This window comes from Indicator indicator, chromosome 25 (assembly GCF_027791375.1).
Source record: "Indicator indicator isolate 239-I01 chromosome 25, UM_Iind_1.1, whole genome shotgun sequence".
Taxonomy (NCBI): Eukaryota; Metazoa; Chordata; class Aves; order Piciformes; family Indicatoridae; genus Indicator; species Indicator indicator.
In genome coordinates, this window is record NC_072034.1 from 2446703 (window position 1) to 2469712 (window position 23010).

The 23010-nt window shown below is 53.8% G+C and overlaps 1 protein-coding gene across 3 annotated transcripts in view; it reads right to left on the reverse strand.

Moving 5' to 3' along the window:
• Positions 1–23010, reverse strand: part of SLC4A4 (solute carrier family 4 member 4) — a 121069-nt gene that overhangs the window by 1946 nt on the left and 96113 nt on the right. For 2 of the 3 annotated variants that reach the window (XM_054392253.1, XM_054392255.1), the window contains 7 exons: positions 21029–21142; positions 19943–20104; positions 16253–16431; positions 13908–13980; positions 9974–10042; positions 6915–7088; positions 4908–5069 (listed from right to left, as the gene is read on the reverse strand). In XM_054392253.1, coding sequence (XP_054248228.1) covers positions 4908–5069; positions 6915–7088; positions 9974–10042; positions 13908–13980; positions 16253–16431; positions 19943–20104; positions 21029–21142 — 933 coding nt within the window. Of the gene's footprint in view, positions 1–1677; positions 1775–4907; positions 5070–6914; positions 7089–9973; positions 10043–13907; positions 13981–16252; positions 16432–19942; positions 20105–21028; positions 21143–23010 lie in introns of all 3 variants that reach the window. The other variant, XM_054392254.1, reaches the window with a different exon arrangement.

Genomic DNA, 23010 nt, shown 5'->3' on the forward strand with positions numbered 1-23010 from the left:
AGCCCAGCCTCCACTTCTCAGCATGGTCTCATCTACTTGGCAAAACTTTTGGGTTTTTTTGACTGCTGGCTGCCTGCCAGGTGGACTTCCCAGCTTGGAAGTCACAATACTCCACTCCACTCCTCTCCCTCTCTCTCTCTCTTTTTCCTCCAAGATCAAACCCCACAGGACCAAAGTCTCATTTCCCAGCACTTCACCACCTTCAGGTCTGGCCACTTACCTTGTACCTACACCACTGTAGCTACCCTGAGCTCATCACTGTCACAGCCAACCTCTCTTGGTGAGAAAAAGAGGTGGCTTGCTGCCTCTAATGGCTTTCCTCTCCTGACCCACTCTGGGGACATGTCCTCACTGTTAACCTCGCTGTCCCACCTGGCCTGTCAAGGTCAGGCATTGGAATGGAGGTGGTGGAGACTCCATCCCTGGAGGTGTTCAAAAAACATGTGGCCATGGCAACTGGCCATGGCGGTGTTGGGTTGTTGGTTGGTCTGGGTGACCTTAAAGGGCTTTTCCAACCCAAACAACTGTAAGACCATGGTGGTATTGGGTCAAAGTTTGGACTCAGCAATCTTGGAGGTCTTTTCCAACCCCCAAAATTCTGTGATTCTATGGTTTAGTGGCCATGATGGTGCTGGGTCAAATGTTGGACTGGATGATCTTAGAAGGCTTTTCTAACCCAAACAATTCTATAGTCTAATGGCCATGGTGCTGTTGGGTCAATGGTTGGACTCAATGATCTTAGAAGGCCTTTCCAACCCAAACAATTCTATGGTCTAATGGCCATGGTGCTGTTGGGTTGATGGCTGGACTGGATGATCTTAGAAGGCTTTTCCAATCCAAACCATTCTATGGTCTAATGACCATGATGGTGCTGGGTCAATGGTTGGACTCCATGATCTGGGAGGTCTTTCCCAACCCAAACAATTCCATCATTCCCTGCCAAACCTGAGTCTTTATGTAAACTACTCCTCCTGTTTCAACATACTGGAGCTGGTCGCTCGTCCTCACTTAAAAGGTTTAATCACATGGCAAGTGAAAAGGGCTGAAAGTTAAGGTGACAATCATCAATTCTGGGTATTGATTGAGGAATTGAAAGGAAGCAGAGTAGCACAAAAGCCAATCACCTAAGAAGGGAAATAGGTTAATGGTCAACTGATGATGATCAAGGATGCGCTTAAGGACTTCTTTTAAGCGCGGGGTTGTGTGGCTGCTTGGCACCTAAGGAAACAAACAGCAAGGGGACAGTGGGGTGGGGAGGGGTGGGGGCTTTGGACCTGCTGCTCAGAGGAAAAACAAACAAAAAATTCAATCAGTGGAACCATCAGTGGGGTTAAGACAAGAGGGGAAGGAGCACAGTGGCCCAGGGACCTGTTAGTAGCTGGTTAAAAGGCACCAGAAGGAACAACATCAAATTGGTAATGAGGAAAGAAACAAAACAAAAAAAAAAAAAAAACCCAAACTCACAACCCCCTCCCCCCAAACCTGTCCTAAATCAGAGGCCTGGAGTTAAAAAAATAAAAAAAGGAAGAAAGAAAAAAAAAACACAAAAGAGAAAAGCCCAACCCCAAAACCCCCAAGAGAGAAAGCAGATCTCCAAAAGCCATCACTAAAAGAGGTCTCTATGTTGGGAGTGCAAGTCAGAGTCAAGCAGGCATGCAAGAGGTTGGTTCTACTCACTGTCAGCAGGTTTGCTATCACTTAGGAAAGGTTCCTGCTCCATGATGTCCATTGGGATTTTAATACTTGGGACTTTTTCTGAGTAAGGGCAGTCAGACTGTGAAAGAAACGTGTAAAAGGTCTTAGAACGTTTTCATGGTCTGCCACAAAGTCAAATCAGCCTTCAGAGAGGGTTCTGGAGGAAGGAGGAGAAGAAAAGAAGGGAAGAAACTTGAAGAAGCAGCAGCCAGCTTAGCTGGTTCCCCACTGCACCCCACCCTCCCTTGTCCTTCACACTTGGGAAGGAAAACAGGTTGGAAGGATGATCTTGTGCCACTTAGCTTCCCCTCTCACCAGCTCCTTTCCCACCACTTTTTAAGACACCACCCAGTCCAGCTTGGAGTTGGCTGCAGGAAGTACCAATGGAAGCTCAGCTGAAGCAGAAAGAGAAGAGGGTTGGCTTCTGAGAAGCTCACCAAGACATCTTAGCCTGCTGTGATTTATCTAAACCCCAGGGTTTCTTCTCAATTTTACAAGGGCCAGACCTGATGTGCAGAGGTTCCTCAAGCTGGGCTGTCTCAACTCCTGTTAGAGTTGAGTCCAACCTAGGGGGAGGGAGAAGGGGGAGGGAGAAGGGGGAGGGAGAAGGGGGAGGGAGAGGGGGAGGGAGGAGGGGGAGGGAGGAGGGGGAGGGAGAAGGGGGAGGGAGAAGGGGGAGGGAGAAGGGGGAGGGAGAAGGGGGAGGGAGAAGGGGGAGGGAGAAGGGGGAGGGAGAAGGGGGAGGGAGAAGGGGGAGGGAGAAGGGGGAGGGAGAAGGGGGAGGGAGAAGGGGGAGGGAGAAGGGCTGTTCAGGGCTCTCCTGGGGTCTCCACCTGCTCTTGCTCAGTAGAGGATACTTGGAATTATTTTTGCACCTCCCAAGCAAGGCAAGGCTGATACTGCAAAGCCTGGCAAAGGAAGTCAGGAGATGTTTGCCAGAAGGTGAGCACGTCTTTGGTCCTGGAGAGAAGCAGACAGAGCAGCAGGCATAGTGCTGGGGTGACCTTAAGTCAGGGCAGGAAAATGTTAGAGTGGCCAGAGAATGGCTCTCCCTGGATCACCATCACACTCCCATTTCACACTCCAACAGCAAACTGTTCCCTCAGGAGTGTGTTTAGGAGGCTGTGGGAGAAGCACCACTCATCTGAAGATGGTTCTGCAGAAGGGCACTGAAGCAGTAAGAGCCACCCCCAAATCCTCACTGGCTGGGGCCACCTCTAAGCTGAGTGCAAGAGCCTCAGCTCTTGGACCTGCACTGCAAGTCCTGCACTGCTGCTGCTCCTCTTTAAGCTTTGCCATCTGAAATGAACCAGGGCACAGAGAACCTGCCTGCAGCTGGCCAGAATACCCCCAAAGGGGAGTAGAGTCCCTTGCACAGCACTTCAGACTCTGAAAAGGAACAAATTATCCCAAAGAGAAAAGAAATTGAAGCTAATGGCTCACAGTCCAAAATGTTGTCTGGCCTGGCTTGGATCCTGACTCTTTTTGACACCAAATGGGAGAGAAACCCAAGGGGCTTGGGTTTTCCTGGAGCAGATTTCACTCAGCAGCAATTAACTGCACTAATTCCTACTTGCTAAAGCAAGCTGGAGGGGAAAATGGTGAAATGAGTGAAAAAAACCCTTTATGGCAGCTCCTGCTTTGCTGCCCTTCATCACCAGCAAACCCCAGTGGGAGCTTTTGGCAAGTCCTAACTCGTGCTGAGCACCCACACCAGGTTCTGCCCTGCTCATTCCAAGCCCACCTGCTTTAGTTAAGACCCAGCACTGCCCTGTGCTGAGCTCTGATCCCACCAAACCCCACAGCACTGACTTGCTGGGGACGTAGTTCTGGAAGGGAAAAGGTGAAAACAATCAAAGCAGTGAGCACCCAGTTCAGGAAGCTGGAAAAAGCCAAAGTGCTGCAAAAGAAACGACCTGAGAAGAGGTAAGGATCAACTTGTAGCATCCATTCCCTTACCCAGGAGGTCAACTCCTGAACCTGAAATTCACCAAAAGCTGGAGAAGAGAGGAGACAGCTCAAAGCCCACCAGAGACACAGGAGCTGTGGCTCAGGTGTGATGCTGCTGGATTAAACATAAACTTGGGGTTTAAACCTGGGTTCAATATAAACTTGAGGTTCAAACCTGGCTGCAATAGAAACTTGGGGTTTAAACCTGGATTCAATATAAAGTTGGGGTTTAAACCTGGGTTCAGTATAAACTTGGGGTTTAAACCTGGGTTCAATACAAACTTGGGGTTTAAACCTGGATTCAATATAAAGTTGGGGTTTAAACCTGGGTTCAGTATAAACTTGGGGTTTAAACCTGGGTTCAGGATAAAGTTGGGTTTAGAACTTGGGTTTAAAGCTGGAGGGGAGAATGCTGAAAGGCACAAGGAGCACAATTCTTCTTCTTTCAGGTGTAGCAGAAGGCAGAGCAGCCTCAGGCAGGTGGGGCTGGCCTACGCAGGTCCCCACCCTTAGCAGTGGCACCAGCAGGGATGCTTGTGCTGGTCCAGGGCATGCTGCAAGCCAAGAGGACACTGCAGAAGGGGAGGGGTGCTTTGAAAGTCCTGAGGTCACCAGCAGCAGCCACCACAGGTCTCATCCTGGGGCTTTGTCAGAAGAGCCATTAAAGCCCAAACACATCAGGCAGGAGAGAGTCAGGAGAAAGAGAGCTGCTGCTGCTCTTGCTGAGAACCACTCTCCTCCTAAAAAAAAGACAAGGATGGGGGAGAAAGGCAGAGGAGGGAAGGCTGAGCAGGGCAGGGTGATGAAGGCTGCTCTAGCAGAGGGCACCCAGGACATCTCAGCAGGTACCTTGTGCAAAGGGTGACCTCACTTTTGGCAAGGCAAGCACCACCCAGCCTGGGCTGCTGCCCTCTGCAAAAGGGAAGGCAGTGTGCAAAAGAGGTTTTGGTTGGGGCTGATTTGCTGCAGCAGCAAACCAAAACCAAAAACCATAACCAAAACCAACAAACTAAAAAAAGAAAAAAAAAACAAAACAAAACAAAACACCAAAACCATAATAAAACCCAACCCAAACCAAACCAACAAACCAACCCCCACAAAACAAAACAAAACCAAACCCCCACCAAAACCCAAACCAACCCCCCAAAAGCTGCTCAGCTCCAAAAGAGGCTGGGAAACAGCCAGCCCCAGAGCTGGGGAGGAGCAGGGAGCATCCCCAGGCTCAGCTTAGCTAGAAATGCCAAGAGCAGGAAGCTCCTTACATCATCATTGTCACTGTCCATGCTGCCCTTCTTCTTCTTCTTCTTCTTCTCATCCTCTTTCTTCTTCTTGTCCTTTTCTGGAATGACGTCATCAAGGAAGCTTAAGTCATGCTGGGAGAAGAGGTAGTCCATGGCTTTTCTGACTGCTACCAGGGCCAGGATCTGCAAGGGCAGAGAGGGAGGACTTCTCTGAGCTTGGACTGGCAGCATTCCTCTGCATGCTGCTTCCTAAATCCCCCAACATTTCCATTCTGGTTGTAAAGGAACAGAGAGAGAAGAAGGTGGACACCTGGGATGGCTTTAGCAGCCTTGAAGACTGAGCTGTGACTGCTTCATGTCAGGATGGACAAGGCACAGGCAAAGTGTTCTCATCACTGCCTCCTCACAGTGGGCATGAGCATAAATCATGGAGCTTTTGTCAGCAGGTCCAAGTTGGGACTGTTCCTGCACTGAGCTTCCACCATCAGGCCAAACTTCTGCAGACTTGGGGTTCCATGCCACCAAACTTCCTTGTCAGCAAACCAACACAGCAAACTTCCATGCCACCAACCTTCCACGCCACCAAACCTACATACCAAACTTCCATGTCACCAAACTTCCTTGTCAGCAAACCTACATACCAAGCTTCCATGCCACCAAACTTCCATGCCACCAAACTTCCTTGTCAGCAAACCTACATAGGAAACTTCCATGCCACCAAACTAATTTTCATGCCACCAAACTTCCTTGTCAGCAAACCTACATACCAAGCTTCCATGCCACCAAACTTCCATGCCACCAAACTTCCATGCCACCAAACTTCCATGCCACCAAACCTACCTATCATCAAGCTTAGATGTCATCAGACCTACATGCCACCAAACTTCCTTATCATCAAAACTTCATGCCACCAAACTTCCATATCATCAAACTTCCATGCCACCCAAGCTCCATATTATCAGACTTCCATGCCACCACACTCCCATGCCACCCTCTGATGTGAATCAGAAGCATCAACACCATTACCTTTCCACCCAAGTTCAAGGAAAAAGAACTCTCTTTCTTGCTCTTGCTCAAGTTAATCCTTTCCCTCCCCTTGGAACACCTCATAGAACTGAGCCTCACTCTTGGCTTTGTCACTTTTGCGTTATCTAAAAGCCAGGGAGACATTTTCTGTGTGGACTGAAAAAAAAAAAAATAAAGGACCCTGCCCCTCTCATTAGTTCATGCAGCTCAAGAAGAAACCAGGCTGAACCTAACCTTGGCAGCCAGGAAGGGTCAAAGCAAACTACACCTTGCTGGGAAAAAAATTAACTTGCCAGGCTGGTTTCCCTCCAGAGGATTTATGTGAAGGCAGCCATGGCAAGGCTGAACCCATGCAGCCCTACAGCAGTGGCACAGAGCCCTGAGCTGCTGGCTGGGCATGGACAGCTTGGTTTGCCCCCGTTCACAGTACATTAGAGGTTGGAAGGGACCTCAACCCAGTCCAACCCCCCTGCCAGAGCAGGAGCACCCAGGGCAGTCTGCACAGGAACACATCCAGGTGGGGTTGGAAAGTCTCCAGAGAAGGAGACTCCACAACCCCACTGGGCAGCCTGCTCCAGGGCTCTGTCACCATCACTGCAAAGAAGTCTCTCCTCATGTTGAGGTGGAACCTTCTCTGTTCAAGCTTGAACCTGGTGTTCCTTGGCTTATCACTGTGCAGCACTCAAAAGAGCCTGGCCCCCTCCCCTTGCCCCCCACCCCTCAGCTATTGATAGACATTGATCAGATCCCTCTCAGCCTTCTCCTCTCCACACTAAACAGCCCCAGGGCTCTCAGCCTCTCTTCACAGGGAAGATGCTCAACTCCCCTAACCACCCTCCTGGCTCTCCCTTGGACTCTTTCCAGGGGGTCTCTGTCTTTCCTGACCTGGGGAGCCCAACACTGGACACAGCATCGCAGGTGTGGTCATTTCTGGGAGCCTAGGACCACAGGTGGAATGGAGGAGGCTGAGAAAGGGGAGAGGTGAAGGAGAAGATCCCCTACCATGACAGGGAATATGATAGCAGCCACGGTGGACTTGAGGATCCAGAGGAGGGCCAGGCACACCACCTGCAGGAAGGTGAAGAGATGGACCCTGCGCAGCGGGACGTGGCGCAGGTAGATGAAGTCAGGCTGGTGCTTCAGGGGCATCAGGAGCAGCTTCAGGCGGTCCATGAACTGGGCAAGAAAGAGAAATGAGGCCCCAGGCAGGTAAACCAGAGACAAAACAACCCCACCAATGTTGCTGCACCATGGAATGAGGTCTTGGATCAGCTTGGTTTCCTCCCATGAAAGCAAGCCAGTAGGAAAGCCAGCCCAGCTCCTCTGCTTGTCACAGCACCACAGGATGCTAGGGGTTGGAAGGGACCTCCAGAGATCATCCAGCCCAACCCCTCTGCCAGAGCAGAACCCAGCACAGGTCACACAGGAACACATCCAGATGGGGCTGGAAAGTCTCCAGAGAAGGAGACTCCACAACCCCTCTGAGCAGCCTGCTCCAGTACTCTGTGAGCCTCACAGTGAAGAAGTTCCTGCTCATGCTGAGGGAGTGCTGTGTTTAGATCCATTTGCCTCAGTGTGCCAAACACTGAGGGGATCCTGGGATCAGTGTGCCGACACTGAGGGGATCCTGGGATCAGTGTGCCGACACTGAGGGGATCCTGGGTGCCACAGCACATCAGGCTTTGAAGCAAAGCAGTTTCCTCTCAAAGGGATCACTTCAACTTCCTCTCAAAGGGATCACTTCACCTTCCTCTCAAAGGGATCACTTCACCTTCCTCTCAAAGGGATCACTTCACCTTCCTCTCAAAGGGATCACTTCACCTTCCTCTCAAAGGGATCACTTCACCTTCCTCTCAAAGGGATCACTTCACCTTCCTCTCAAAGGGATCACTTCACCTTCCTCTCAAAGGGATCACTTCAACCTTCCTCTCAAAGGGATCACTTCACCTTCCTCTCAAAGGGATCACTTCACCTTCCTCTCAAAGGGATCACTTCAACTTCCTCTCAAAGGGATCACTTCAACTTCCTCTCAAAGGGATCACTTCACCTTCCTCTCAAAGGGATCACTTCAACTTCCTCTCAAAGGGATCACTTCAACTTCCTCTCAAAGGGATCACTTCATTGGAATCCTTGAGCCCCAGAACTGTTGAGGTTGGGAGAGACCTTTGAGATCTCTGAGTCCCTCACCCACAAACCAGAGACAGCAAGAGGAGTGCTCAAGCTGTGGTCAGCATCAAACCCTGGGGCACTTCTGCCACCCTCCCCTGCCCTGTTCCTGCCAAGGGAAGACATTCAGCACTTACAAAAAAAAAAAAAGGCTTCAAAGGCTTCCCTCCACCCCCCAAATTAATTGGATGCAGAATTCACCAGAGGTGAGGGCAGACAGCACATTACCAGAGAACAGAAAAGTCCCCAGCTGAGGGGTGGGGACAACAGGCAGGCAGCTTTTCTACCAGCACCCCTTGTGCTGGCCTGGATGGCCTTGGAGTTTACCCAAAATTGAGGGTTTGGGGGTTTTTTAGTGGAAAAACATCCTTGCTCTGAGGAAAATAAGCTGCCCACTGCCCCAGCAAACCTGGGCTGGGAAGGAGGGGAAATCCCCTCCAGGAAGAACCAACCCCTGGGGTGAAGAGGACAATCCCCTCCTTGTCCCCCAGGCAAACATGGGCTTGCTGCCTGCTGCTGAGAGCAGGCTGAACCCACCCCAAGTGAATGCAAGCTGGGGAGGTTTGAAAGAACAGCTGAGGAAGTTCTCATGGTGCTCAGGGCCAGGCAGTCTCTGCCCATCAGAGCACAACTGAAGAAAGGCCACAATTAAAGGGGTGCCAGAAAGCACAATCCCAGCTTCCTGGGGCCAGCCAGAGGCTCTGTGCTGGGAGAAAGGCTTCCTTACATAAGGGCTCCTCAGCCTCCCAGCCAAGGGCCTTGGCTCCCCCTCCCTGGCAAGCAGCAATGTTCCTGCTCCTCAGCCTGGTGCAGTGATCCTGCTGCCCCCAGTCCCCTCCCCTTCTTTTCCTTCCCTCTGTGACAGCTGCCCCAAGCCACCCCAGCAGCAAGCCTGGGGACTCTGCAAGCCTTCGTGGTGCTGAGCTGGGTGGGGGAAGGTGGACCCTGGCACAACCCAAAGCTCTCCCCCATTGCTTGCAGGACCCAGCCCTGGCTGCTGGCCTGCTGAGCAGATCACTGCCCTTTGGTCTCCCTCTGGGAACAGCCAGCCTGAGGCAATGTTTGTAAACAATGGCCACCCCTCCTGGGGCTTCTTGAGGAAGCAAAGGAGGTGGGGAAGGAGAAGAGGTCACAAGAACCCCAGGCAATGCTCCAGGCTTGGGGCAGAGTGGCTGGAAACTGCCCTGTGGAAAAGGACCTGGGCAAGGTGGTTGACAGCAGCTGAAGATGAACCAGGGTGTGCCCAGGTGGCCAAGAAGGCCACCAGCAGCCTGGTGTGACCAGCAGGGGTAGGGAAGTGCTGGGCATGGGTGAGGCCACACTTTGAATACTGGGGGCACTTTTGGGGCACTCACTCCAACAAAGACATTGAGGGGCTGGAGAGTGTTCAGAGAAGGGCAACCAAGCTGGGGAAGGGGCTGGAGAACAGGGCTGGGGAGGAACAGCTGAGGGAGCTGGGGGTGTTTGGTGTGGAGAAGAGGAAGCTGAAGGGAGCCCTCATTGCTCTCTGCAGCTCCCTGCAAGGAGGTTGCTCTCTCCCAAGGAACAAGAGATAGGAGAAGAGGAAATGGTCTCAAGTTGCCCCAGGGGAGGTTTAAGTTGGACATGAGGAACTATTTCTTCAGGCCAAAGGTTGTCAAGCCCTGGCCCAGGGCAGTGGTGGAGTCCCCATCCCTGGAGGGGTTTCAGAGCTCTGTAGATGTGGTGCTGAGGGCCATGGTTTGGTGGTGAGCTGGCAGTGCTTGGACTGGATGACCTTAAAGGTCTTTTCCTACCAAAACCATTCTGTGATTTGAAGGGAAAGGGGGGAGGGGAGTTGGGAGGGTGGGTTGTGAAGGAAACCCAGTGCTGGTTAATGGTTTGCAGCCTGTGGAGAAGACCCAGAGGGGACTCACCTGCACCCCGTTGAGGGAAGCGACTCCCATGTAGAGGAAGACGCCGTAGAGCACCGGCATGGGAATGAACTGCAGGAGGAAGAGCAGGAGAAACTCAGTGAGGAACCTGCCCACACCCCATTGTGCTGGCACCACCCCTGGTGTCCTGGGAGACTCAGATTGCATCTCTGAGTGGAGCCACAAAGCAAGCAAGAAAGCCTTCTGCTGGGCTTTGAGGGCTGCAAGAACGTTTGTGCCCTCACGCTGGTGCCCAGCAGGGCAGGGACCAAACGAGCCCTGGGCTCCCTCACTGCACCTGGGACTTGGACATCTCTCCAGGAGCCACATGGCAGGAAGCCAGCCAGGGCCAGTCAGACAGCAGATGAAGGAAGAGGTGGGGTAAAGATGTCCCAGCTAAGCTCCAGAGTGCTTTGCACCTCTTGGTTTGTGGCCAGACTGAAAGCAGAGGGCAGAGAGGAAGAGGAGGCAGCATGATCCTGGGGTACCTCCAGCTCAGCAAGCTGGGCCCGGTCCTGCATCCCACCTGGGTGATGCCAACCACATCCTGACCTCCCCCTGCTTTGGCTCACCCCAACCCACAGCTTCTCACAAGGAGAGGACCACCAGTTGCTTTCTGCACTGCCAGGACCTCTCCTTTCCCACCCCAACTTCTGCCACCTTCAGCGTTCGCTGCCACCCCTTCCTCCACCACTGCGCCTGCCCCTGGGGACACCTCCCTTCAGAAGGGAAGGAGGTGCATGGCCACAGCCCCCACGCTTCCCAGCAGCATCTGTCCCCCCACCCTGCAGCACAAAGCTCTGCCCCAACTGCAAAAATCCCCTGGGGAGCAGCCAGGCCGGGGCGGGGGGGAGATGCTCCTCACCCCTGCGTGCAGCCAGCGTGGCGTGACCGGCCCGGGAATAGTCGGCAGGGACCACCCACGGGAGCTGAATAACAGCCTTTGTGTGGCTGTTGGGAGCGAGGAGGATGGAAAGGGCTCTGTCCCCAAGGCCAGCTCGGTGCAGTGCCAGGAGGCTGCCACTGAACGGCAGCCGCAGCTCAGCCAAGGCTCCACCGACCTGCTGCTGGAGCAGCCTTTGCCTCCAACCTGCGAACCCTGCGGTGGGGACTCAGTGTTTGACCACCTTCCCACCACAGCATTCATCCTTCCTAGCCCTGGAGGCCTGGAGCCCCACTCCGTGGCTCTCACCTGGGGCACAGGGGCACCAAAGCCGTGTGCCACCCGTGGCCAAAGCTGCCCTGCCTACGTTCCTCCCTTCCCTCTCCTGTCAGCTCCTGGATTTCCAGCTTCTCCTTCCACTGAATTTCCCTGCTTCCTTGAGCTGGCTGCACTTGGGCCACACCAACCCCAGGGATGCTCCAGGCTTGGAGCAGAGTGGCTGAGAAGTTGCATGGCAGAAAAAAACCTGGGGGTGGTGGCTGGCAGTGGTTGAAGATAAGCCAGCAGTGTGCCCAGGTGGCCAAGAAAGCCACCAGCAGCCTGGCCTGGAGCTGCAATGGTGTGGCCAGCAGGGGTAGGGAAGTGATTGTGCCCCTGTGCTGGGCACTGGTGAGGCCACATCCTGAGTCCTGGGGTTAGTTTTGGGGCCCTCACTCCAAGAGGGACACTGAGGGGCTGGAAAGTGTCTAGAGAAGGGCAACAAAGCTCTGAAGATTCTGGAGAGCAGGGCTGGTGAGGAGCAGCTAAGGGAACTGGGGGTGTTCAGCCTGGAGAAGAGGAGGCCGAGGGGAGACCTCACTGCTCTCTACAAGTCACTGAGAGGAGGTTGCAGTGAGGTGGGGTTGGGCTCTTCTCCCAAGGAACAAGTGACAGGAGAAGAGGAAATGGCCTCAAGTTGCCCCAGGGGAGGTTTAGGTTGGACATGAGGACACTGTCCAGGGCAGTGGTGAAGTCCCCATCCCTGGAGGGCTCTCCAAGCCCTGTAGATGTGGTGCTGAGGGCCATGGCTCAGTGGTGAGCTGGCAGTGCTGGGCTAAAGGTTGGACTGGATGATGTCAAAGGTGCCCACGAGTCTATGCATTGATAGGAAAGTGCCTCTCATTGTCCTCAGGGGGCTGAGGACACTTGAGGGGAGATCTGCCCTAAGTGAGCAGGAGCATCAGTGCCAGCCCAGCCCAGCACCACCACCCCAAGCCCCCCCAGAGCAGGAGGAGATGACTCTGCAGATCGCCTGCTTGTTGCACTTGGGTTTGTCAGTGCTGAGGCTGCTGCTGGCAGGAGGAGGCTTTGCTGCTCTGCCCTGCATTAGCAGAGCAGCTCTCTGGAGCAGGAGACCTTGCCACCAGAGTTTGTGAAAGGTCCTGAAAGGCTGCCAGGCCCTGGCTGGCACGTGGGCCGGGAGCGTGCCGGCTTATCCTCAGGCGTCCTCCCACCAGCATCTTCCCCACACTGGGGGGAGCACAGCCCAGGGACTGGCTGATGAATGAAGCAACACTGCAGGGCAAATAATAGAGCCCAGTGGGACAGAGGAAGAGAGAGCTGGCAGGGAAAGGTCACACCAACCACCAAACAGGATGAGTCCCAGCGGGCAGGGAGCGAAGGGCACGGAAATGCCCTGGTGGTGCAGGGCAGGAAACTGTTACCCAGGCACAAACGTTTCCTAGCTGTGAAAACAGCCCCAGAAAGCCAGGGCAGGCACACAGGGACTTTGGGAAGCCACCTTCCCATCCTCTGCAGCTCACTGCCAGGCTCCCATCTGTCAGAGCACATCCAGAGAAGGGCAATGGATACAGCTTGAGAGCCTGCTGGTGGCTGAAGGCAAGGTGGTTGGCCAGGCAGGAGAGGTGCTGGGGGGAAGGTGCAGGTGAAAAGGTGAAGATGCAGAGGTGTAAACGTCTCTTGCATTCACCTGAGCATGCACACATCTCACACACACCTGGGGCTCTTCATTTGGTGCCACTGGGAGCAGGAGAGAACACCCAGAACTGGTGGCAAGGAGCAGGACCTGCAGCTGGTGCAAGTGGTCCATGTCCCCAGGGCACATTTCCACTCCTAAACCAGCACAGCCCTTCTCACCCAGGAGCCAGGCCCAGCTCAGCAGCATGGACAACGTGCTTCTGGAGGCAGCAGCACAAATCAAGCTGATTTCTTCATCTCCTGAATTAGTTTGCCCCTGAGTTTAGCCAAAGCTCTGGGCAGATGTGCTGCTGATCCACCACTTCTTCTAGGTAAGGAGGGATTGTCCAAGACCTGCAGCTTGTTGGCATGCAGCCATGGAACATGAAACATGGACACAGCAGAAGAATAGAAGAGAGAGAAGCTGTCAAGCTGTAGCCACAACTGTCCATGAAACACAAGCACAGCAGAACAGGAGAGAGAAGCAACTCTCAAGCCTTATGCTCAGTGTCTTGTCCATGAAACACGGACACAGCAGAAGAACAGAAAAGAGAGAAAAAGCTCTCAAGCCTTATCCACAACTGTCCATGAAACACAGGCACAGCAGAAGGACAGAAGAGAGAGAAGCTCTCAAGCTGTATCCACAACTGTCCATGGGCACAACTGGGCACAGCAGAAGGACAGAAGAGAGAGAAGCAGCTCTCAAGCCTTATGCACAACTGTCCATGACACCCAGGCACAGCAGAAAGAGAAGAGTGCAAAATAAAAGGCAACTTCAGGCAAACATGGCAGGAAAATCTTGAAGTGAAAAAAAAACCCCAACAAAAACTCAGCCCCCCCTAGACCACCAGCTCCCAAGCTCTGCCACTGTCACCATCTGGCACACCAGGACAAGGCCATTTTTAGCTCCCAGGAGGTTTGCACTGAAGCTCTCAGAGCATGGTGGAGGCTGCAGCAAGAAATTCTCCTCACCTCCTTTTGCCACACTTCAGTGCTGAGCTCTTCCAGCAGCAGCAAAGCAGCTGCTGTGGCCCTGCTTTGGCTGAGAGCAGGAGGAAGCAGAGAAGGTGATGGTGATGAGGATGATGTTGTCCTTACCTTCAGGATGGGAGCCATGAAGACAGACACACCAGTCAGGATGAAAACGATGATCCCAGTGACTCTTTGCTCCCTGCAACAACATCAGTGGGGGAAGCAGGGTGGCTTCAGCTCTCACACCAACAGCACCAAGCCAGCAGGTGTCTGGAGGAAGCCTCAAACAACCTCCCACTTCAAACACCAGCCCAGCTTGGGTTTGCTGCTCTAGGTTTGCCCCTTGTGGCTCAGCAGAGTGAGGAGCAGTGCTTACACCTTCAACATCAGAAGCAGCTTTGGGGTTTTTCCTCAGGGGACACCTTCTGGCTCTCTACAACTCCCTGAGAGGAGGTTGGAGCAAGGTGGGGGTTGGTTTCATCTCCCATGGTGAAAGGAGGGGCCTCAAGTTGCCCCAGGGGAGGGTTAGGTTGGATGTGAGGAATAATTTCTTCCCCAAAAGGGTTGGCCAGTGGAGTCTTCATCCCTGGAGGGGTTTCCAAGCTGGGGAGAGGACACTTTGGGACATGGCTTAGTGGCCATGGTGGTGTTGGGTGGATGGTTGGACTCAGTGACCTTAGAGGGCTTCTCCGAGCCAAACAATTCTCTGCTTCTAGAGGTGGTGCTGAGGGCCAGGGTTGAGAGGTGACCTGAAATGGGCTGGATGCTCTCAGAGGTCTCTTCCAACCAAAGTGACTGTGTGCAGCCTTCCCCAGCCCCCCCAGCTGGCTGCAGGGCAGGGTTTACAGCATGCCAACAGGCCATGGCTCACCAGCTCCCCACTCTTCAGGTCACTTGTGCATCCTGAGTGCCCCTCACAGTCCCTCAGCAGCGAGGATAAATGGTCCATGGGGTGTCCCCAGCACCCACAGCTGCTCCCCAACACCCCCAAACCCTTCTGCCAGGCATCCTTCAGAGCACTGCAAGTCAGCTCATTCCACTTCCACTTCATCACCTAAACAAGTGGCCCTGATGGCCCCCACTGAAGGCACTTCACAGCACTTAATTAAGGCAACCAAACTCCAAATGGCTTGGTTGAGTCAAGATGATTGCTCCAGGCCTGACAGGTTTCATTTTCCCCCACTCTGTTTGCTGACAAATCCCCAATTTCCATGGATACAGCAAGCTGCAGTAAATTATCTCCTCCAGCCCTGGGAAACCCTCTCTGACCTGGCTAAATAAACTTCTGAGGAGCTGCTACAGGGGGGAAGGTTTGTCCAAGGAATTACCAAAGATCTGTGCTGCTCAATCTCATAAATATGAAGAGAGAGCAGCAGGAAATTCTCCAGGAGAACTTTGTGGTGTCCCATGGCCACCAGAGCTTGCTCTGTAAAGCTTTGTGGGTTTGGAGGGGGATCCCTGTCAAGCCTTGTGGGTTTGGAGGGGGATCCCCGTCAAGCTTTGTGGTTTGGAGGGGGATCCCTGTCAAGCTTTGTGGGTTTGGAGGGGGATCCCCGTCAAGCTTTGTGGTTTGGAGGGGGATCCCTGTCAAGCTTTGTGGTTTGGAGGGGGATCCCTGTCAAGCTTTGTGGGTTTGGAGGAGACCTCAACATGAGTGCTCAAAGCACCCAGGACTGCTCTAAGCTCTGGTGGGAAGTTTCCTCTGTAGTGGCAGGGGTGGGAAGGGACCTCTGGAGGTCATCCAGTTCAACCTTGCTTCCAAGGCAGGGTCACCTAGAGAATCCCAGGCTCAGAGGATGTTAGGAGTTGGAAGGGACCTCTGGAGATCCTCCAGACCAAGCCCCCTGCCAGAGCAGGACCAGAAGATCCAGCACAGGTCACACAGGAATGCATCCAGAGGGGCTGCTGGAAAGTCTCCAGAGAAGGAGACTCCACAACCCCTCTGGGCAGCCTGTTCCAGTGCTCTGGGACCCTCCCAGTGAAGAAGTTCCTCCTCATGTTGAGGCAGTTTCTATCCTGAGCTGTAGTTTCTATCCATTGCCCCTTGTCCTGTCACAGGGTGCAAGTGAGCAGAGCCTGTCCCCTGCCTCTTGACCCCCAGCCCTCAGATATTGATAACCATTGATCAAATCCCCTCTCAGTCTTCTCCTCTCCAGACTCACCACCCCCAGGGCTCTCAGCCTCTCCTCACCAGGCAGTGCTCCAGTCCCTTCAGCATCCTTGGAGCCCTCCCTTGGACTCTCTCAAAGGTCACCCAAGAGCACATCCAGGTGGGTTTGGAATGTTTCAGTTTGGAAGGGACCTTTAAGCTCATCCAGTCCAAGCAGCAGCCCAACCCCACCCCCACCATGGCCATCAAACCACAGCCCCAAGCACCATGGCCACGCAGTCCTTCAACACCTCCAGAGATGGGGACTCCACCACCTCCCTGGGCACCCCTGGCAGTTGAGGTCTTTTCTGGTGGTTCATACCTGACTCCCAAAAACTTGGGCTGCTCCCCAGGGGCTGAGGTCTCTGTCTCCATCTTCAAGCTGTCAATGTGAGCGATGGAGATGACAGTGGCAGCCACGTACCAGGGCAGGCCCATGAAGGAGCAAACAATCATCAGAATGGCCACCCAGAACAGGTCCAGATGGTAACCAGCACCTTTCTGGGAAGGAAGACAAACAACCTTCAGTCTCAGGAGCCCAAACACCTCCAGAACAGCCAAAGGCTCTAGCCTGGGGGTTGAGGCGCACCAACAAGCAGCAGCTCCTTCTAGGATATCTTCTGGCCAACAGAAACTGCCACAAGAAGGCATAGAGTAGGGCAAAAATGCTCCTTAAAGGATGAAGGAGCTGCTCCTGCAGGGAGAACAGGTAAGGGGGGCAGCTCTGGAAGCTCTGAGAGCAAAGGGATGGAGGAAGCATAGGAGAACTTGAAGCAGACCAAGCAGCCTGTGTCCAAAGCCAAGCCTCACAACTACCCCAGTGGCTTTTCACAGAGGTACTTGGCACAGCAGGTCATGAGTTAAAGATGATCAGAGAGCTCCACCTTGACCAAAAATATTTCAGAGAATCACAGAATTGTTTTGGTGGGAAAGCCCTCCAAGATCACCCAGTCCAACCAGCAACCCAACCCCACCATGACCACCAAACCCTGGCCCCAAGTGCCAAGGCCACAGGTTTCTGGAGCCCTTCCAGGGATGGGGACTCCATCACCTCCCTGGGCAGCCTCTGCCAATCCCTGACCACTCTTGCAGCAAAAAAATTGTTCCTCCCCTCCTGGCACCATTTCAGGCCAGTTCCTTTCATTCAATCACCTGAGACTAGGGAGCAGAGACCAATCCCCACCTGGTACCAACCTCCTCTCAGGGAGCTGGAGAGTGCAATGAGGTCTCCCCTCAGCCTCCTCCTCTCCAGGTCCCTCAGCTGCTCCTCACAAGAGTGCAGGACAGCTGGTGGGCTCATACTCTGTGGCTAAGGGACAGCTCTCCTCTTGCTTTGCTCCTTTTTAAAGACCTCTGAGCTTCTGGGGTTTAAATCCTTTCATGAACTACCACAGGAAATCCAGAGGAGATGTGAAGGAACCCAGGAGCCACCAAAGAAAGGGAACCTTCAGAAGCACACCAGAGAAATCCCTGAGGTTTGATATTTTAGAGAAGAGTCACTTCTTTCTTTTTCTTTCTTTCTTTTTTCCCCCTAATCCTGCTCTGTTTGATTTTATTGGACAGAACAAAGGACCTGGACCTACTGGTGACCCAGCAGGGAAAGCAGCTCCAGCTTGTCTTGAATAGTCCTCCCTGGGCTCCTCCCAGCTGTGCTGCTTGCTTTGGCTGGCCAGCAGTGGTGGGATGGGCACTCACTGACACCCTGCCCATGCTGCAGCAGGGGAAAAGAAACCCTCCCATCCTTGGCTGCTGCTTCCTGGGGGGAGAGTAGTGCCTGCATCCTCCCAGACATGAAGAAAATGGTTGGTCTGCTTCCTGAGGTCCAGGAGATGGGCCTGAGGCTGAGCTCATGCTCAATGAGCTTCCCCCAGGGAAGATGTGGGCACAGTGTTGAGCCACAGAATGGGTTGGGGGTTGGAAGGGACCTTAAAGATCATCTAATCCCAACCCCCTGCCCTGGGCAGGGACACAACAGAATCCCAGAATGGCTCAGCTTGGAAGGGACCTCAGAGGTCATCTCTTCCAACCCCCTGGCATGGGCAGGGACACCTCTCCACCAGACTTGCTTGTCCAAGGCCTCAGATCAGCAGATGTGCCCAGATGCAGCTGGCCAAGAGTGATGTTCTGAGGGGGTTCTTTGTCAGACCATCAGCCACCACTCAGCACTGTGCACAACAAAACCTTCACCTTTCACTCCTTCTCCTCCAGGTTGGACCCTCTGAATGGAAACCTCCTCCTCTGCTTCCAGGAGAGCTCCACTCCCACATCTGCAACACCTCTCCATGTACTGAGAAGCAGATCTGGACAGTGAGGGTGGGGGAGACACTGCAACAGGTTGCCCTGGGAGGCTGGGGATGCAGGGGTTTGGAACTGGATGAGCTTTTAAGGCCCCTTCCAGCCCAACCCACTCTATGAATCTCCAAGAAGACCCCAGCCTTGCCCATGCCTTCACCCTCAGGGTCAGACCACTTGAGTCCTCTCCTGCCAGCAGGAAGGGAGAGGCTTCTTTTCCAGGAATTTAATATTTTTCCATCAAAATGACCATGCAGGGAAAGGGGAAAAAAAAAAAACCACAAACCCAAACCCACAACCCTGCAGGCATGAAGAACCTGCACAGCACTGGGCTGCAGAGTTTATTTTAATAACAATGCCTCCAGCCCAGGCTCTCCTGTCTCTGGGGTTGGAAAGCTCTCCTGAAATAACATCCAGCTGGGGCTGTGCCCTTGCTGTGTCCCAGAGCTCTCCAGCTCATTGCTTCCATCTCACAGCCAACACAGCTGCCAGACCTGGGCCACCTCTGGCCATAGGTGGGGGGCTGGGATGGCTTTGGCACCCCAAAAACCTTGTTCAGAAGGGCTGGCAGCCACTGGCCATGACTCAGTGAGACCTTGTTCTGCTGGTGGTGATCACCTTGCACGATAAACCACCTAAAGGGGCTTGACAAGAGCAGAGGCACTTTGGAAGGCAGCTCTAAGGCCCTCCCAGAGTCTTCTCCAGGCTGCACACCCCCAGCTCCCTCAGCCTGTCCTCACAGCAGAGGTGCTCCAGCCCTTGGATCATCTTTGTGGCCTCCTCTGGGCTTGCTCCAAGAGATGTTCAGAGTCATTTGATGGCAGAGGAGAGGCTTGGCTTAGCTGGACTTGAGTCTGGGACTAGTTTCTCTAGAGACTCAGAGCCTGGGGAGCCACCTTTTGACTGTGTTTAACCAGTCCCCACCTCCTGATGGCCAGAGCATGCCAGAAGGATGAGCCAGGAGGCAAGCAAAGGTCTCCATCTCCATGCACTGATGTGCAGCCTCTTTCCTCTTCTAATCACAGAATTGTCAGGGTTGGAAGGGAGCTCAAGGCTCAGCCAGCTCCAACCCCCCTGCCATGGGCAGGGACACCTCACACTACAGCAGGTTGCTCACAGCCACATCCAGCCTGGCTGCAAAAACCTCCAGGGATGAGGCTTCCACCACCTCCCTGGGCAACCTCTGCCAGTCTCTCACCACCCTCATGGGGAAGAACTTCTTCCTAACATCCAGTCTGAATCTCCCCACTTCCAGTTTTGCTCCATTCCCCCCACTCCTATCACTCCCTGACACCCTCAAAAGTCCCTCCCCAGCTTTCTTTCAGCCCCCTTCAGATACTGCAAGGCCACAAGAAGGTCTCCTGGGAGCCTTCTCTTCTCCAGACTGCACAACCCCAACTCTCTCAGTCTGTCCTCATAGCAGAGCAGCTCCAGCCCTCTGCTCATCCCTGTGGCCTTTCTCTGGACACCTTCCAGCACCTCCAGACCTGGAGTCATCACCAGCTGGCCCTGCCCAGGGCTCCTGCTTCAGATCCTTGTGCAATGCTGGAGATTCTCAATGCAATCAGCCTTTTTTTCCTGGCCAGAACTCTACCCCAGTGAACAAACACTGGGGTTAAGTACCAGCAGGGAGCTTTCTGAGGGACCTTCAACACTGCCAGAGGGCCTCCTCCAGCTCCAGCACCCCTCTGCACTCCTGCAGGAGATGAAGCACACCCACCTTGAGCTTGTGCTCCTTCCTGTTGACAATGACAGCTGTGATCTGCTGGTCCATGAAGATGAGGATGGTCACCAGTAGTGCAGGGATGGCTGCTGCCAGGTACACCCACCACGGGTTCCCTCCAAAAGGGGGGATAAACCAACCCCTCTCAGGACTGGTTGGCTTCAAAAGGCAAGAAGAGGAAAAGCTGGTGTTAGAGTTGGGGTCTAGGAGCCATGACAGCCCCCACACAGCACTGGGGCTGCTGGGAGACACTGGGGGGCTTCATCCTGCCCCTGAACAGCCAACAGGAGGTGCAAAGCATGGAGGCAGGAGATAAATCATCCATTTAAGACATCATCCACAGAATCACAGAATTGGTAGGGCTGGGAAGGGACCTCAAGGCTCAGCCAGCTCCAACCCCCCTGCCATGGGCAGGGACACCTCACACTACAGCAGGTTGCTCACAGCCACATCCAGCCTGGCTGCAAAAACCTCCAGGGATGAGGCTTCCACCACCTCCCTGGGCAACCTGTGCCAGTCTCTCACCACCCTCCTGGGGAAGAATTTCTTCCTAACATCCAATCTGAATCTCCCCACTTCCAGTTTTGTCCCATTCCCCCCAGTCCTATCAGTCCCTGACACCCTCCAAAGTCCCTCCCCAGCTTTCTTGTAGCCCCCTGGAGATCCTGGCCACAGATCCACTGGCCACAGATCCACTGGCCACAGAGCAATCCCACACAACGATTTTGGGCATTGTCCTGGCTCAGAACATGGATGACTCAAGCAGGTAGAGGTTAGGTGTTAAGTTTTCACTGAATTATTGCCTCTGTTGCCCTTCACTGAATTCTTGTACTGACTGAAATTCATTATCAGACTAATTACAGTCTCCTAAAATCAGCCAGCCCAGAGGCTACCAAAAGATGACCCTTGAGGCCCCTTCCAACCCTAACAATCCTTCTATGACCCTAAACAGGATCACCTCTGAGTGAAATGGTCCCCTGACTGCTCTCCTGCTCTCAGGGTGTCAAGGCAAAAGATGGGGGTGGGTGGAAAAAAAAGGGAACCTCTTCCAAAGGCCAACCAGAGCAGCTGGCAAAGACATACCTTGAATTCACTTGGCACCAGGAGTTTTGGGGTGTCCACACCCACCAGGGCATCTATTCCACAGAAAATCAGAATGGACAAGATGATGGCAAAGTCACTGATGAGCTTCCTGGCCTGGAACAGGAGGGGAGATGATAAGCACCCCTGGGACACCACCTCATGGAGCTCTGCTTCCTTTGGGGCTGGAGTCTGGTGGCAACCAAAGCTCATCCTTCCTCCTTCCTGGGAGCAAAGGTCCTGCCCTGCAAGTGCTGGACATCTGCAAGTGTTTAGGTTGGAGAGGAGGGAAAATTTCTTTGCTGCAAGAGTGGTGAGGGACTGGAAGAGGCTACCCAGGGTGGTGGTGGAGTCCCCATCCCTGGAGGGGTTCAAGAAACAGAACACAGGGGTCTGGAAGAGAAGGGGAGATGATAAGCACCCCTGGGACACCACCTCATGGAGCTCTGCTTTCTGTGGGGCTGAGTTTGGTGGCAATCAAAGCTCCTCCTTCCTGGGAGCAAAGGTGCTCAGTGTCCTGCCCTGCAAGTGCTGGACATCTGCAGGTGTTTTGCTCTCTCCAGTCCCCAGTGAGGTGGGGGTTGGGCTCTTCTCCCTAGTCTCAGGGGACAGAAGGAGAAGCAATGGCCTGAAATTGTGCCAGGGGAGGGTTAGGTTGGAGGGGAGGAAAAATTTCTTTGCTGCAAGAGTGGTCAGGGATTGGAAGAGGCTGCCCAGGGAGGTGGTGGAGTCCCCATCCCTGGAGGGGTTCCAGAAACCTGTGGCCATGGCAGGTGGGGCCAGGGTTTGGTGGCCATGGTGGGGTTGGGCAGAAAGTTGGACTCAATGATCTTGGAGAGCTTCTCCAACAGATCCAATTCCATGTCTGGTGCCATTTGCCTACACATCCCCTGGTACCTTCCTGGAAACCCAGGAAAGCCTAAATGGAAGCAGGAGAATAAGCTTCAGGCTGGAGGGAAGTGCTTTTGCCAGTTTGGGTACCAGCAGCCATTGATGAGTTGGCAGCAGCCAATAACCTCCACCCAGCTATGGAGACTTGTCAGGACCAGCTGCACAGAGTGCATTGGAAGGGACCCTCAAAGATCATCTCCTCCAACCCCCTGCAGCCAGCAGGGACACCTCCAACTGGCTCAGGCTGCCCAGGGCCAGCTTGCAGGCATCTCTGGGGTGCACTTGCTTGGTTCTACCTCCCCAGCTGAAGTCACCCTGGCTTCAGGTGTGTGTGAGCTGGTGGCTTCCAGCTGTACCAAAGCCTTTTCTTCTCTCCCCTAGGCACCTGCCCCCTGTGGTTGGCACTGTGACAGGCAGGGATTTCTCCTGCAGGGATGTTTACTGCTCCTCTGTGGTGCAGTTGAAACTCTTTTATTTTTAATGAAAAGGAAACAAATTCCATCCAGGCTGGAATGCAGCTCAAGTGATCTGTAACCATGGGAACCCAGGAAACCTGGGAGGAACAACAGCTCTGAACAGATCCCACAGCTACAGACCAGCACAACTCCAACCCAGGTCAGCTTTGGGGGTCTGACCAGTGCCAGCTTGAAGTTGCCCTATTCATGGAACCACAGAATCATTAGGGTTGGAAGAGACCTCCAAGACCATCCAGTCCCACCAGCAACCCAACACCACCATGGCCCCAGGTGCCATGGCCACAGGTTTCTTGAACACCTCCAGGGATGGGGACTCCACCACCTGCCTGGGCAGCCTCTCCCAATCCCTGACCACTCTGTAGTGGCTTGAGGAGAGTTGAAGTCTTAGGGCATGCTGATGATTTAGCTGAGAACCTCAGTTTGTCTTTCCTGGCTGTTCAGGTTGACTTGAACAGAAAGCAGAGGGATTGCTGCCAGCAAACAGAGCTCTGAGAGGCTGCAGTGTGTCCAGGGAAGGGCAACAGAGGTGGGGAAGGGTCTGGAGAACAGGGCTGGGGAGGAACAGCTGAGGAAGCTGGGTGTGTTTAGTGTGGAGAAGAGGCTGAGGGAGACCTCATT